General features: G+C 45.1%; 2 protein-coding genes across 2 annotated transcripts; one reads left to right on the top strand and one right to left on the bottom strand.

The window, feature by feature from the left end:
• Positions 1-9912: 9912 nt before the first annotated feature.
• Positions 9913-12810, bottom strand: LOC143512704 (rano class II histocompatibility antigen, A beta chain-like). The gene is made up of 5 exons (XM_077003312.1): positions 12654-12810; positions 11878-12147; positions 10723-10986; positions 10520-10633; positions 9913-10339 (listed from the first exon to the last, which is right to left on the bottom strand). The coding sequence occupies exons 1-5, from the start codon at positions 12763-12765 to the stop codon at positions 10308-10310; spliced, it is 792 nt and encodes a 263-aa protein (XP_076859427.1). The 5' UTR covers positions 12766-12810; the 3' UTR covers positions 9913-10307.
• Positions 12811-13245: 435 nt separating this feature from the next.
• LOC143512705 (H-2 class II histocompatibility antigen, A-U alpha chain-like) lies at positions 13246-16637 on the top strand. The gene is made up of 4 exons (XM_077003313.1): positions 13246-13401; positions 13799-14044; positions 14173-14454; positions 14701-16637. The coding sequence occupies exons 1-4, from the start codon at positions 13341-13343 to the stop codon at positions 14823-14825; spliced, it is 714 nt and encodes a 237-aa protein (XP_076859428.1). The 5' UTR covers positions 13246-13340; the 3' UTR covers positions 14826-16637.
• The last annotated feature ends 420 nt before the right edge of the window (positions 16638-17057 follow it).

Below are 17057 nucleotides of genomic sequence, written 5' to 3' on the forward strand. Positions count from 1 at the left end.
AGCTTCAGACTGACGGTGTCACCTCTGACACCAACTTTAGACCGATGATCTCACAGCAGACACCAGCTTCAGACTGACGGCGTCACCTCTGACACCAACTTTAGACTGATGATGTCTCAGCAGACACCAGCGTCAGACTGATGATGTCACTGCTGACACCAACTTTAGACTGATGATGTCACAGCAGACACCAGCGTCAGACGATTGATTTTTACATAATTAAAGGACATATTTCTCATGTTTGGAAAGTTAAATTCCAAAGAACCTTCTTATCCGCATGCTGACAGCCCACATCACTGTAATAATTACAGCACAGTCACTTTACAAACCACACAGCTTTGTTGTTTTTTTGCAGGTTGTACTTGTGAACATTCTAGAATTTGCAATATTAAATTGTATTTTGTTGCTTCAGTGTCAGCAGATCTGTGTTGTAATTGTCGGTCAGCACAATCACACAGCAGCTCTGGTCCAAGGCCCAGACATCCTCTCTCTACATCATCCACACCAGAACGGCAGAAAGAACCTTCAGCCGACTGTCAGAATCTAGGTTAGGGATCAGAGATTGCTCACTCAGGCCTTTTAAAGGGGCGAGAGGAGAGTGGGCCAGATAACTGCATTCAACAGAGATGCCTCATTTTTCTGCTGTTACGAAGGAAAGAAATAATGATATATAGGTTATGTGAAAGTGGGTCAGTGCATCTTGTAGCAGTAACCTGCTAACACAGTGACCTGCTTCTGCCCTGCACATCCTGCTAGAGGCATGTGGCCTACAGACAGACACGGACGAGGGGGACAGACAGACAGACAGAGAGAGAGAAAGCCACAACAATAAACATGAACTCACCGAAAAATCAACAACCAGAGAACAAAGAACAGAGGATAGAGGACAGAAGACAGAGGACAAAGGATAGAGGACAGAGAACAGAGGACAGAAGACAGAGCAAGCAGAGGCAAATGAGAGGTTTTATGGATATAACAGAAACAGTACACACATTTTTTAAATACAAAACTGGATTTGACATTCATGGACTTGACATTACAAAGATTTTAAACCTTTACCCTTTAAAACCATTTAAAAGCCAACATCACAGCAGTGTAGTTCTCAGCAGTGTAGGAGAAATTTGACTGAAAGACACAAGGGCTAGAGAATGTGGCCTAGTTAACTGGTCTAACTTAGTTAAGTCCACCTCTGCTGGTCAGTCTGAGCACTGTGCGCTGAACACTTGCTCCAGCTCCCTGCCTCAGTTTAGACTATCACACCATGGACTACACCCCCTGCAACCATGGTAACACTGTAACTTGGTAACTTTCACCACATCACAAATGGGCAGTACAGTATCCATGTTTTTCCACATGAGGTCTTACAGTGTTAGGAATGCATTGTCCATATCTAGAGCAACCCACTAACAGCTGCCCCATGATCCTCCCCCGGGGGGTGGGTTTGACAGGTGGGCTCCTCAGTCACCACGCCAACTGGCCGCATTGCAGTGCCAAGCTCCATACAGCTTCTCCTTCTCCTCCAGTTCCTCCTCCATCTCCTTCATCTCCTTCAACAGCTCAATTTTCTCCATCTCCTCCCCATCTCCTCCATCTCATCCTCCATCTCCTTCTCCCCCATCTCCATCTCCTACATCTCTATCTCCTCCTCCATCTCATTCATCTCCTCCTCCTCCTGTCCCTGAAGTACTGAAAGGAAGGTCAGTCTCCTCCTCTTTGGATCAGGACATTTTAACAAAGCCCAGCTTCTGTGGGTCTCAGACAGAGGCAGCTGAGGAGGCACTGTGAGATGGTGTGAGACTGTGGGAGGCAGTGTGAGACAGTGTGAGACAGTGTGAGACAATGGGAGACAGTGTGAGGCACTGGGAGACAGTGGAAGACAGTGGAAGACAGAGGTGTCAATTCCAGGTTCAGAAAGTAAAAGTCCTCACCAGGATTTTGCTCAAGCTTGTTAGATTTTCTAATTAGTGCAATCCAGGTAACATTAGTGGAATCAACACAATCCAGGAAGCCTGAGCAAAATCCTGGTGAGGACTTTTACTTTCTGAACCTGGAATTGACACCTCTGGTGGAAGACAGTGGGAGACAGTGGGAGACAGTGGGAGGCAGTGAGGGACAGTGTGAGACAGTGGGAGACAGTGGGAGACAGTGGGAGGCAGTGGGAGGCAGTAGGAGACAGTGGGAGGCAGTGGGAGGCAGTAGGAGACAGTGGGAGGCAGTGAGGGACAGTGTGAGACAGTGGGAGGCAGTGGGAGACAGTGGGAGGCAGTGAGGGACAGTGTGAGACAGTGGGAGGCAGTGGGAGACAGTGGGAGGCAGTGGGGGACAGTGGGAGGCAGTGGGAGACAGTGGGAGGTGTGTTGGCTGTGTGTCCCAGCTGTGCAGCTGTGCTGCTCAGTCCAGCAGACGTTCCACGCGTAGCGGGAATAGCACGCGTGTCCTCTCTGTGGTCACAGCTGCCCAGGCGTCTGCACCATACGTCTACAAACAGCTGCTAGTGTGCCTCAGAAGGTTAGCAGTGCAGTTAGCCATTCAGCACCTCTGTGTGAACTGAGTTTATTGGAAGTTGTGCAGTGGTTAGATTCCAGGCAGTAAGCACTTGTATAAACATTCCTAAGGTTCAGAGATCTGGAATTCTGTGAATTATGCAAAGTTACATTGACTAATGTCTTTGTGTTGTAACTTGGTGATGTTACTGAGTGATATCTGCAAGAGGTATGTGTGAGTATGTGTGTACATTTGCGTGTGTGTGTGTGTGTGTGTGTGTGTGTGTGTGCGTGCGTGTGTATGGTTGTGTGTGTGTGTGTGTGCGTGTGTGTGTGTGTGTGTGTGTGCGTGCGTGTGCGTGTGTGTGTGCGTGCGTGTGTGCGTGCGTGTGTGTGTGTGTGTGTGTGTGTGTGTGTGTGTGTGTGTGTATGTGTGTGTGTATGGTTGTGTGTGTGTGTGCGCATGTGTATGGTTGTGTGTGTGTGTGTGTGTGTGTGTGTATGGTTGTGTGTGTGTGTGTGTGTGTGTGTGTGTGTGTGTGTATGGTTGTGTGTATGGTTGTGTGTGTGTACTCTCATGTGGGTGTTTATTGGTCTCGCCAGCTGATTTGCTCTTATATTTCCACAAACACAACCATCCATGGAGATGATGCCAGAACCAGAACACACCCGATGCCAGAACACACCCAGAACACACCCGAACACACACTCAGCACACACCCAGAACATAGCACCACACATCAGAACCAGAACACAGCATCACACATCAGAACCAGAACACACTCAGAACACAGCACCACACATCAGAACACAGCACCACACATCAGAACACACCCAGAACACAGCACCACACATCAGAACCAGAACACAGCACACACCCAGAACACAGCGCCACACATCAGAACACAGCACCACACATCAGAACACACCCAGAACACAGCACCACACATCAGAACCAGAACACAGCACACACCCAGAACACAGCACCACACATCAGAACACAGAACCACACATCAGAACACAGCCAGAGCACAGCACCACACATCAGCACACACCCAGAGCACAGCACCACACATCAGAACCAGAACACAGCACTACACATCAGAACCAGAACACAGCACACACATCAGAACACAGCACCACACATCAGAACCAAAACACAGCACTACACATCAGAACCAGAACACAGCACACACATCAGAACACAGCACCACACATCAGAACCAGAACACAGCACCACATATCAGAACACAGCACACACCCAGAACACAGCACCACACATTAGAACCAGAACACACCACAACACAACAGAACACATCAGAACCAGAACACACCAGAACACATCAGAAAACATCAGAACCAGAATAGATCAGCACACATCAGAACACACCAGAACACATCAGAACACACCAGAACATGCCAGAATACATTGGAACGCACTCAGAACACATTAGCACACACCAGAACACACCAGAACACACTCAGAACACATCAGTTCAGTACTGCAGCACAAACAGTACAGATGTGTCAGTACTCTGTCAGTACTGCAGAACAGACTGAACAGATGAAGATTGCTGTGCAGCTCCAGATTGCTGTGAGAATGTTTTTACAGCTCATCTATGCACACAGGGGAAGGCCACAGCCCCACTGCAGCCCTGCTGATCTCTGGGCCCTGAGAAGGAAAGACGTTTACAGGAAGTATGAAGACAGTAAGATTACATGATGTAGCATCTCCTACTCTGCATAGTGTAACACACTATAACACAATAAATAAACATTACGCATGACACATTAAACATGACACATTACATATGACACATTACACATGACACATTACATGACACGACATGACACATAACACCTGGTACACCTGTAGTCATCAGTGAGTCATTACTCTCAGGCCCCTCCTGTCATTTATCTTTACAAAAGCATCACAACGTTCCCAAAATCAAGGAAATCTGTTGTAGAAAGTACAGTGGGAGGCCCCGTCCCTACAGAACTACAGTAGAACTACGTCTGTAGAACTACGTCTGTGGAACCACATCTCCGATCACGCTTGAGTCAGGTATCTGTCTGCATGTCTGGTTAACCAGAGCAGACTGGTCGCTGTAGATCAGACTGTAGATCAGACTGTAGATCAGGGATTGTGTGAGTGTGGGACTGGGGGCCCTGGGACTATTTCCTGGTATCACATGCATATCAAATATATCATATACCGTATGTTCTATATCAGCCACCCACACTAACCCCATCTGATCATGTGTATGCTGATGCTCTCTCTCCCTGTCTCTCTCTCCCCCTCTCTCTCTCCCTGTCTCTCTCTCCACTCTCTGTCTCTCTCCCTCTCCCCCTTCTCTCTCTCTGCCCTCTCTCTCTCCCTGTCTCTCTCTTCCCTCTTTCTCTGCCCTCTCTCTCTCTCCTTGTCTCTCTCTCCCCTCTCTGTCTATCTCTCTGTCTCTCTCCTCTCTCCCTGTCTCTCTCCTTCCTCTCTCCCTCTCTCTCGCTGTCTCTCTCTCCTCTCTGTCTCTCTCCTTTCTCCCTTCTCTCTGCCCTCTCTTTCTCTTCTCTCTTTCCTCTCTCCCTTTCTCTCTCTGTGTCTCTTTCTCTCTCTTTCTCTTCCTCCGCTAGGTCAGCAATGTCGCTAAGGTTTCAGCACAATGACTTGCGGAAATCCCCATAAGCAAGGCTCAGCTTTTTACACAAACAAATGCACAAACACACACACACACAGCCACAAATGCAAACAAATAAACACACAAACACACATGCATGCACATGGACACACACACACACTCATACACACACACACACACACACACACACACACACACACACACACACACACATACAAACTCACACATACATGCATGTGTTAGTCTGCCTGAGTTATTCTACCTGTGCCAATCTGTCTGTGTCAGTCCACCTGTGTCACACATGCACACGCACACACACACACACACGCACACACACTGCTAATGTACACACACACACACGCATAAACATAAATACACACACACACTGCTCATGTACATACACACGCACAAACACATATACAAATACACACACACACACTGCTAATGTACACACACACACAAATACACATACACGCTGCTAATGTACACACACACACACACACATGCACACACACTGCTAATGTACACACTCACACACACACACACACACACACACACACACACACACACACACACACACACACACACACACACACACACACACACCACTAATGTACACAGAAGCCCTCTGAGTGTCAAATGGTTCCTGTTATGTCCTTAGTAACCACCCTTAGTAACAAGTGCTTAAAAGTGAGTATTCTCACTGGTCTCAGGTGAGCTGAGCCCTACAGCAGGTCTGTCCCGTCACCAGGACATGCTGCTCATCGTAGTTAGAACACGTTTCCTGCAGGCCTCTGTTCAGCAGAAGGCTTATGCTTCTGACCAAAAACCATGATGGCCAAAGTCTCACAGCACCTCTCCTCAGACATCAGCCGATGCTGTGAGCAGGGCCCATCTCTTCACTGTGGTGAGTCACAGCGCCCCCCAGAGGTCAGTCTCAGCTCCTCCTTCATAAATACACCAATGAGCCCTCAAACATTTGCAACACTTTTCAAGCAAGTGACCTTTGACATTAACAGAACATTCCGGAGTTCCCCATCACCCCAGCGGTTCCCCAGAGACGACCTTTCCACAGTGCAGAAGGAGTGTGTACAGCATTGTGGGGGCTGAGGACAGGATATCACCAAATAATCTGATTGGTGCTTTATTATGTGTGACCAGAGTTATCAAACACCCTCCTTTAGCTTTAGAGTCTAATTAAAGTACCTTGTGAGCTAGATCTCACCTGCTGCATCCCTCAGCTGCCAGAGACGAGACGCTCACGTGGGACGCACGAGACGCTCGCGTGGGACGCACGAGACGCTCACGTGGGACGCACGAGACGCTCGCGTGGGACGCACGAGACGCTCACGTGAATGACAGCTCTGTAGCAGCTGCACCACATTAGAGGTGGAGGATATGGATATGGGTGTAGGCTCCGCCTCACGCCACCTTCCAGTGTACAGAAGTGTTGTGCGTGCGGGTGGAGACTGTGGAGGCCGTGGTGGGAGGTGGTGTTTCAGAGTCCCGATACACTGTTGCTCAACGCCAGCAATGTAACATAACCTTTGACTCAAAGCTTTTAATATCTGCAGCTTGCAGTAAACCAAAACAAGTATGTGACACAACTGTGAGTCAGAACAGGCCCCGCCCACACTAGTGGGAGGGGAGTGTCCCAGCAGCTAGATCTCAGATGACTCACTCTGTCCTCATCTCTACTGCCCTTTACCTGCAGGCAGGATCGTATATCAGCTGCTCCATATCTGACAGAAGAAACGCTGTGTCCTCTTTGATGGGATAGCAGCTCCTCAGCCCAGCAGCCCAGCATGAAGAGCAGGTGTCCTACGGCACCCGAAGAGCAGAGCTCCTCCCCCAGGATGTGTGGCCCCTCCCATTACACACAAAGGGTGGAGCCTACCAGCTCTGAGACCTCATACAGCAGGCAGGCCCCAGTCTGCCAACACAGTCTGATAGAGTGAATACATTCAAAACACGATGCAGAAAACGATAACCATTCCACAGAGGTCGGTCATCTTTCAGCGGAACAATGATGACCTGACTGGTGCAAGAGCACAGGTGAAGGCATGTAATCACCCTTTTGTACAAAAGCGTGAGCTGTGATGTCACTGGAAAAGGGTGAGCTGAGATGTAATAACAGTGGACACTGGTGGAGCAATATTTAGAGCACAGGAATATGTACAGTGAATGGCATCCACTGTGCGTGTGTGTGTGTGTGTGTGTGTGTGTGTGTGTGTGTGTGTGTGTGTGTGTGTGTGTGTGTGTGTGTGTGCGTGTGTGTGGAACATGTGACTGTCCTGTGGGCAGAGATGTGTAGTGTGTGTGTCCAGCACCTGACAGTCCTGTGGACAGAGATGTGTGTGTGTTCTGTGGGTAGAGATTTGTGTGTGTGTGTGTGTGTGTGTGTGTATGTGTTCTGCGGGCATAAACATGTGTTTGTGTGTGTGTGCTCTGTGGGTAGAGGTGTGTGTGTGTGTGTGTGTGTGTGTGTGTGTGTGTGTGTGTGTGTGTGTGTGTAATAAAGCCCTTTTCACTTCACTGAGTCAGTGCTGACTCATCCTCTCACTGTGCATCTATCTTTGTGTGTGTATGCTCATGTGTATCTGTGTGTGTGTGTGTGTGTGTGTGTGTGTGTGTGTGTGTGTGTGTGTGTATTTTGAGAGATAGGTCACTCCCTTTGTTAGCACGTGCATTCATATTCATATGAGACGGAGGTCGTAGCCATGTGTTGGTGGCTCCTTCTGCTGGTGACAATGAACCGCACAAGAATAAAAGGTGGTGAGACCCTACAGAAAAGGTTAGATTGTTTTAGGTTGTTATTCTTTATTTATTTTATTTTTTTGTTTTTTTTTTCTTTTTCATCGATTTTTTAATCAATGCACATTACCCATTTATCTATCTCAGTTTCCAACAGTTTCCAACAGTGTGGCGCCATCTAATGTCAGAAGGTTAGAACTACACCTCTTCTTTTTTTCCATAAACAGCATTTCGAAGCACAACCAATAAAACTGAGATTAAATCATAAACAAAACATCAAAACCAATCAGTACTGCTCCCTGTAACTTGGCAGTTAGTTTCCATGTGATGGGGTGACTGTGTAGGTGCTGATAGAACAGAGCAGATAGAGCAGAGCAGATATAGAATAGAGCAGATATAAAATAGAGCAGATATAAAACAGAGCAGATATAGAACAGAGCAGATATAGAATAGAGCAGATATAAAACACAGTTCTTCCAGGACAGTCCTGACAGGAATAGGAATGGGCAGAGAGGCTGGAACTGGAGAACTGAGGATAATGAAGGTGATGATGAGGAACTGATGATTGTCTCTTCTGAGCTGGTCTTCCTGAAGGATGGTGCATCAGCATCGCTTACACTTACCAGCATTCCCCATTCATCACTCCAGACACAACCAGGAAGTGACAGCATCCCGTTTCCCGGCAACAGCATCACAAGTATGCAGCAGCACCCTGAGCAGGAAACACACTCAGCATTTACAGAACCAAGCATTTACAGGTCCAAAACCATTTTACACTGAAATGATTCTATTTAAATTGAACTCTCTTATTTATACACATTTATACACATATCTGCTCAAACAGAGTGTTGCTTCCCTGGTGCAACACTCAATCAATCAATCAATCAATCAATCAACAGTAGACAGATTGCAAGGCAATCAAGCCTAATAACCTCACCTGGTGGCCAGGCATTATGAAGCCTGGGAAATCAGAGTCTTTGTTCAGTGTTTTGATATACAGACTGGCCAGTAATATTGGTAGGAGCCCTAGGGATTTTCCCTCGAGCTCCTTTTCTCTCTAAAGGTTTTTACTTTAGTGGCTTATGAGTGCAGCAGAAGTTTGGATGGAGCTTATGTTAAAGAGTTCTGGGGGAAAGAACAGCTTTAGGAAAACAATAATATTTACAACAGACATTTATTCTGAAACCTTTTAGACTTTGAGTTTAGACAGTGGAAGTGCATTCATGTTGAAGAACTGGAGACACACAAAACTGCTGTTTAAGATGTTTATTTAAGATGTTTACTTGAATGTGTGTTTAGGTCTCTTTGTTAGAAAGAAAAGACGTCTTTCTGTACATAACATGCACTGACATTCAGCTAATGCACATGCACACACGTACATGACCATGAGATGTTTACTGTAATCTAGATTATGATGATTTGGGCTGCAAATGTTTTACAGAGAGCAAGTGAGTTTTTACATGTGAGTTTTTACATGTTTTACATTAATGCAAATTACACACATTTTATCTGTGTGATTCTCAACAAAGAACAAATGTTAAATGAATAGATGTTCAGCTATTTAAATATTTCTAAATACATCTGCCATGCTGAAGTTCCAGCGCACGTACCGAAAGCTACAGCAGGTGCCTGTTTATTAGACAATGCTGATCAGAGACTTTGCTCACACAATAGAATCAAAAAGCATGACTGAATAAAGGGAGTGTTGTGGCTTTATAAAAGTTCAAAGTAATAGATGGGATGCTTTTAAATGAGAAACGTGTCCGTGTATGAATGACATGGGCCCATAGAACACCACTCCATCAAACATAGTGCGATCCCATCATGACTCAGAAGAGGGCGCTACACAACGGAATTCACTCAAAGACACTGGTCTTACTGGAAGAGCAAGATATCATTTACAAGGAAATGGTCTCAGCAGGCAGGACAATAGCCCTGTAAATGCTAGATAACATAGTCTATATATACTTCTGAGAAAGATTCCAGAAAGCAATTCCAGTGTATTGTAGTGAAAGATGCCAACATACCAGAGATGCACCGAATCACTAATTCAGATTTTATTAAGACATGGGGATAAAGTACACACCCACACACACATTATTCATATATATAGAAAGATATATGAAAGATCGAAGGCTTCAAAATTATGTATGAACACATGTGGAGTTATGTACTTAACAAAAAAGGTGAAATAACTGAAAACATGTCTTATATTCTAGTTTCTTCAAAATAGCCATCCTTTGCTCTGATTACTGCTTTGTACAATCTTGGCATTCTCTTCAAGAGGTAGTCACCTGAAATGGTTTTCAGGTGTGTCTTATCAGGTGTATATTATCAGATGTATATTATCATCAGTGATTCCTTCACAGATGATGGATCCCTTTCTCCACAGTTGTGAGGGTTAAGGTTAGGGTTTCAGGTCACATCTCACGCATCTTCAGTTAAGTTCCATATGTACTGATGTCCATTCTAGTCAGTGAAGCAAGTGACACAGAAGCAAGTGAAATCTCACATTTTCTTCACAACGGCCAAACGTCTGTAATGCATACAGTTCTGCAGGATGGCAACAGTCTAATGCCAATGCTCAACATTCTAGCTGTAGCAAAACTCACTCCCTGTAAAAGCACAGTGAATAACAACGTGACTGACCTGTGATTTTCCATTTGTAGTAGAGGAAACCTGTTGCTACCATGACGACTCCCAACACCAGTCCTGCAGCCCCAACACCAATCTTAATCCTGTCAGACTTGGGGAGGGAGGTGTCTGACGAAACAACAATGTAGCACATCTGGGTTCTTCTGCTTTTTGTCATTTCAAAATTCCTATCATGTCATCAAAAAATATATTCTCACCCCAGTCGTACACCATGGGCTGTTTGAAGCTGGCGTGCTCCACCACACAGGAGATCTTCTCTCCATGTTTGGGTGTGTACTCCAGGTGTGAGTGGATCTGGTAGTACCAGTCTCCATCAGCCAGCTCCTCAGTGGACGTCACGTCAGAGGTCACTGGTTGACCGTCTCTGAGCCATGAGACTTGAATTCCCTTTGGGTAGAAGTTGTACACACTGCACACCAGCATGGCTGGCGTTAGGGACCTAACGACCACCTCCGGCCTCACTGTCAGGTGCATGAAATAATCAAGAAAATACTGTATCAAAATAATATTCAATTAAATTTGAAGAGTCTCAGGGGTCATCACGTTATATTGCAGCTTGTCTTCCTCACCCACAAATTAATCTTCTCTGTAATTATGAACTACAGAATGATCTCTGTAATGATGAACTACAGAATCATCTCTGTAATAATGTACATAAGTGAGCTTGTGTGTGTGTGTGTGTGTGTGTGTGTGTGTGTGTGTGCGTAAGAGCAGTCGACAACCACAGAAAATCTGGAAAGCAGCGAACTGTGGTCAGTGACTGAAGACGGTGAACTTGTCAGTAGTGAACAGGGTAGAGGGGATCATTATTGTACCTGCCAACATGGTGGGTGTGTGTACATGTACATGCATGGTAAATTAGATAGAGAGGGTAGTTTCTAGATTTGGATTATGTAACGCGGTGCTTGGAGTGACGGTCTAAGCACCTCGGGGTTTTTAGTATAAACGGGGCAAAACCAGCCGCCGGACCACACAAGAAACGGGAAACGAAAACGTCCACCAAAACGATGCGGGAAAAGAGTGCAAAGATACGGGGGAAAACAGGGAGACCAAATGACTCGTGGGAAAAACTCAACTCAACGCGATAAAACAAATAATTTCAACCAACTATGGACGTCGGGGGGGGGGGGGGGTTAACAAAAAACCCTTTACCAAAATAATAAATGAAAACGGATAGCGGAAAGAACAGCGAAGGAAAACTTGAGATGGGCCAGGAAGCGGCGCAGGAGTGAAACCACGTGAAAATACAGATAACGAGAGAGAAGATGTGGTGACGAGACACCGGGGAACGCAATACGGTACCGAACGAGAAGGCCGGCTGCACGCGCATAATGGACTTTGGTGTCCCTCACCTGTTGTGTTCAACACGGTCATCATCTGTCCGCCGTACTCCCTGCAGTCGGACAGGATCTTGTCGGCCTCGCTGTGCAGCCAGTGTGTTCTGTTATTGAGGTCTCTCGCCCATTTGAGTCCGTATTCACTGTAGCCGATCCAGAAGTTCTCGGTGCTGTTGAACGTCAAGAACTTTCCTTTGTTGTATATTATGGAGACAGTGAACTCTGTGTTCTGCAGAGACCCGTAAGTGTGACACTGGACTAATGTGGAGAGGTAATGACTGTTAACTGCGGAAAGAAGAAAGATATCGAGCATAAATCCTCGACACGTCTGTGAAATGTCACACCACACAGTTCTAAAGGGTGGGCCGTTAGCTCTGCACTAACGGTTACTTTAATTTAATTTAATTTGTTTCTATTTCCTTTTCTAAGGTTCCTGTTCTAAGGGCTTTGTTAGCTATGGACTCTGACTGACTAAGGGATCTGAGTGAAAGTTCACGGGGTCATAATTGCTGAGGTTTCTTGTAGGGAGCCACTGGATTTTTACAGAACATTCAAACAGAAGTGCAGTACTAGAAGACACATAACTGACTTGCTTGGACTTTCCAACTACAAGACGGAATAATTCTTTTTTTAAAACAAACAAACATCCTTTTCTAATCCAGACATCATTAATGACTTTATGTCTAAAGTATTAAATACTAAAGTATTTAGTTAATGTTTGCATTATTAAATGTACGTTTAAACACTTGCACTCAAAGATACAACTCGTACAACTAAAAATCTGATCTTACCTGTTAAAAACAAACCAAAGACAAAAATGGCCACTTGAAAAGCATGAGAGAGAAACATGTCAGCGAAGCTGTGAAGGAAATCTGCAGCCAGATTAATGAAGCCTGCTCTCATTCCTTATCTTGTCTGAAGAATGTGACACAGCACACGCCTGCACACATGCACATCAACACAGCACACGTGACGGCTGTTTGGGAGAGGGAAGTGGAGGTTACTGGGCCCTGGTCTCCTGTATTGTTCACACATTAGGTCATTCATGACTTCCTGTTCTGTACAATAAGGAAGATCCATGTGTAGAATGTTAAAACATGACACAACATAGATATAAAGATAAATATCAGTGTCCAGGAGTCTCTCCCCCAGTATCATCACCCAGTATGATCCAGACATCATACCATTATGATTGCTCTCAGTCTACTGAATTGACAGTGTTAACCTGTTGTGATTGTGTGACATTTCTGTACTGTAAACAGTCACAGATAAGATGGTCAGCCCGGCGTGTTTCCCAGAGTTGCACGTGGTGAGCACCACACCAGGAAGTAAGAACAGAGCAGAATCCCGCACACACATTGCCCAGAAACAGCTGCGTCACCCGCACAGCACCGGCGTGGTTGGCAGGTGGATCTTCTGCTTCTTGTTGATCTCTCCTCACACAGAGGTGGTGGAGAAGTGTGCTCACACCCTTTGACATGGAGAGACTGATCGGTCTAGTTCTGACAACCATCTGTGTGTTTCGCACCGAGGCTGTAGGTAAAGAAACATCACAAATCTCTTCTGTGCTGTAAACTGTGTAACTTAACAACTTTCATACAGATTTTCGCCTATTGCATCACTTTCCCTTTTATTTCTTGTAAATTCATTATTTTATCTGTAATTTGTCTTTAGATTCAGAAGTCCAGAGGTCTCTCTGTTTTGATTATACACTAAAAATCATGTCAGTGTCATGAAAGTTTGATTAAACATGTGAACTAGTGCATAGTGTGTAAGCTGTGATGCATAAGTGTGTGGATACTTACACATATGTGCACTAATGTGATACATACTGTATAAAACATGTGGTTTGACAGAAACACATTTTATGGGATCTGTTTTTGGAGTGAACTGCTTTTCCAATGAGACCTCTGCAACCTGCTGATTGTGTTTGCAGAATATCACAAGTACGGTATCCGTGCCGCATGCAACGAGACCAGTTCTGAATTGTCTCTCTTCTTTGATGAAGAAACAATTGTATACTTTGATGCAGAAGAAAACATATTTATTTCCACAATACCGGACTTTGCTTACCCAGTAATATTGCCTCATGTGACCACAGAGGCTCTCAAGGCAGAAATGTTTTGTAAAACTGTGATAGCAGTGTTAAATGAGGCCTATATGAACCCACCTGAAGAACTCGGTAAGACGTTCACACTGTCTAACAGTTATGATGCATATAACCTTTCACATTAGCTCTTTATTATGAACGTAACAAGAAACAAATCTTTATTTTTTATGTAATTACTGTGTTTATAAAATGTCTTTCAGTCCCCCCCTGGAGTTCCATATACCCCAGGAGTGAAGTTGTGGTGAACGTAAAAAACACACTCATCTGTCATGTGACTGGGTTTTTCCCGCCTCCTGTCAGAGTTTTGTGGAGCAGAAATGACATCAGTGTTACAGAGGGTGTGTATCTGAGCCAGCACTACTCTAACAGTGATGGCACTCTAACTGTGTTCTCCACACTGAGCTTCTCTCCAGAGGAGGGTGATATCTACAGCTGCACGGTGGATCACCAGGCCCTAAAGACGCCCCAGACCAGGATATGGGGTGAGATCTCCATGGCATTTGCAAATAGATCCTCATTCAACATTTGACTGGTGTGGATTATATCCACGGAGAGATGTTTCAGATCAAGGAGTTGTGGAACTGACCTTGCAATGCTGCATAAGAGTCACCAGCTACCTTACACATGGTGTGTGTGTGTGTGTGTGTGTGTGTGTGTGTGTGTGTGTGTGTGTGTGTGTGTGTGTGTGTGTGTGTGTGTGTGTGTGTGTGTGTGTGTGTTTCCCACAGAGGTGGAGTTGGAGCAGCCCAATATTCTTCCGTCAGTGTTGTGTGGTGTAGGGCTGGTTCTTGGCCTGCTGGGAGTGACTATTGCAGCTTTCTTCATCACTAAGGCAAACGGTTACCACCACTGACACACGTGTTGAAACGTTACCACCACTGACACACGTGTGGAAATGTTACCACCACTGACACACGTGTTGAAACGTTACCACCACTGACACACGTGTTGAAACGTTACCACCACTGACACACGTGTTGAAACGTTACCACCACTGACACACGTGTGGAAACGTTACCACTACTGACACACGTGTGGAAACGTTACCACTACTGACACACGTGTGGAAACTTTACCTCCAGCTGACCACATCATATGAGTCCAGTGTAATTCCAGTGTTGCTTGGTACCCTCCAGACTCTGGGATTTCTGTCTCGGTCTCATGAAAGGCAGCTTGAAGCTTGTATCATTTTTGCCAACAGTGTTGTCCTCAGTTGGTGTGTGTGTGTGTGTGTGTGTGTGATCTGGAGATGTTGGGGACATGTCCCCTTCCTGTCCTGTGCGTGGAAACCTGCTCCATGCTTTTGAAGTTTCTTCAGTCTTCTGGTCATCTCGGCTGCACACCTGCCAGTCCCCAGTTTTAAGTTCCACATCTGTACAGAGTTTGGGGCTTTATGACCAGTTAGTCAATTTGTGGAAACGTGTGTGGAAAAGAACAAAATCATTGCACTAACTATATTTTACTAATTATATTGAATTATATATTCACGAAGGGCAAAGGTGAACATGTCTGAACATTTGTGTGTGTGTGTATGTGTGTGTGTGTGTGTGCGCTAAAATACTGCACCATGCCTTAAACTCTCACATCTCTGGCAGAGTGAGGAGAAAAGTTAAGACCACCCACAGAAAGGGGGACAGGAGCTAATGTAATATTCACTTCCTGGAGTCTTCACTTTAGAGCTGGTGTCAACATTCCCCTCTGCTCAGTAAAAGCTCACAATTGTCCTTTTGTTCTCTACTGCCAGGCATTATTTACATGATCATATTTCCCCCTTTTATATAGAATCAGATACTGAGTATCTTATTTCATGGCATCTTTTTTAATAGCTCTGGTGGCAAAACACTGCCACCTTGTGGCAAATTGATGCAACTTCATAAACATCATTGTTGCTTGAGTACTGCTGGGTGTACTAGCTAGACTTCATCACTACACAAGAGTGGTGCTAACCAGCCTCAACAACAACATCCCTCAACGACGACGCCCTTCAACAACACCCCTCAACAATGACACCCCTCAACAACAACGCCCCTCAACGGCGACGCCCCTCCACAACAACAACACCCCTCAACAACAACACCCCTCATGCCTCCTGACATGGAGATCCTGGATGGGAGGGGAACATTAACATGATGCATCTTACATTTGGGTGGAGCCTGTTGTGGGTGGAGCCTGTTTCCAGGTATCAACATGATAAACCTTGAAGTGGAAGAGATCTAAACCAGACTGGACTGGTCTAAGACTACTTTCATAACACTTTGTTTTTCATACTCTTTGTACTGATTCAGCAGTCTCAAACACACACTACCTTCGATGTGTATCAATGTGTCACGATCTGTACCATTCTCTGATGTTCCTGATAAGGGTCCTCTGGGTGTCCTGATTAATCATGCTACTCCAACAAATAAATGATTTTCATAAAAACAGAACCAGTTACATTTCGGGTTCATGGATCCATTTTAACATACTCATATCCCAAGTGCTACATGAAGAAACACTTCCGTGAAGTATTTTTGCTACAGCTTCTTCCTGAAGTGATTTAAAGTAATCTGAAGTAATCCTCTGATACTTTATGCCAGACATGTTTTAGCGCTTATCGGAGTTGTTCTTCTACAGATTTAGATTTTTAGTGTAAGTGTAAGGGGACGTCACAGCAAACACTGGAGCCGCTCTTGCCTGTAGAAACTGTTCAGATATTCTGGTTATATTCTAATAAATTAAAAAAAATCAGAATTTTATTATTCAAACTAAACCCAGCTACTATGTTTGTGTGTGTGTATCCAAGCTGTGTGTATGTTGGTGAGTGTATGTATGCTAGCTGTCTGCATAGTTGAGTGTGTGTATGCTAGTTGTGTGCATGTATGAGTGTGTGTATGCTAGCTGTGTGTTTGAGTGTGTGAGTTATGCTCCACCATGTTGAGACACTCCTGAGAACGAGAGCCCCAACAAGCTCCCTGACACCTTATATTGTGTATTTTTATGTCTAGATCCAGTTTTCACAGTGCATAGGACAGAAAAACGTGTCAGCTGTGTGAATTCAGTGTCAGGTTTTCACATTGGACATGCTGTATGAGCAAGCACATAAAGA

This window comes from Brachyhypopomus gauderio, chromosome 4 (genome assembly GCF_052324685.1).
Source record: "Brachyhypopomus gauderio isolate BG-103 chromosome 4, BGAUD_0.2, whole genome shotgun sequence".
NCBI lineage: Eukaryota > Metazoa > Chordata > Actinopteri > Gymnotiformes > Hypopomidae > Brachyhypopomus > Brachyhypopomus gauderio.

Bases quoted from the DNA above. Each gene is read 5' to 3' on its own strand.
- LOC143512704 (XM_077003312.1), bottom strand. From the start codon at position 12,765: ATGAGAGCAGGCTTCATTAATCTGGCTGCAGATTTCCTTCACAGCTTC. The intron at 12,148-12,653 runs GTAAGATCAGAT...TTCTTTCCGCAG, and splicing joins CTTTGGTTTGTTTTTAACAG to TTAACAGTCATTACCTCTCC. The intron at 10,634-10,722 runs GTGAGAATATAT...TTGTTTCGTCAG, and splicing joins GCCCATGGTGTACGACTGGG to ACACCTCCCTCCCCAAGTCT.
- LOC143512705 (XM_077003313.1), top strand. From the start codon at position 13,341: ATGGAGAGACTGATCGGTCTAGTTCTGACAACCATCTGTGTGTTTCGC. The intron at 14,045-14,172 runs GTAAGACGTTCA...AATGTCTTTCAG, and splicing joins GAACCCACCTGAAGAACTCG to TCCCCCCCTGGAGTTCCATA. The intron at 14,455-14,700 runs GTGAGATCTCCA...TGTTTCCCACAG, and splicing joins GCCCCAGACCAGGATATGGG to AGGTGGAGTTGGAGCAGCCC.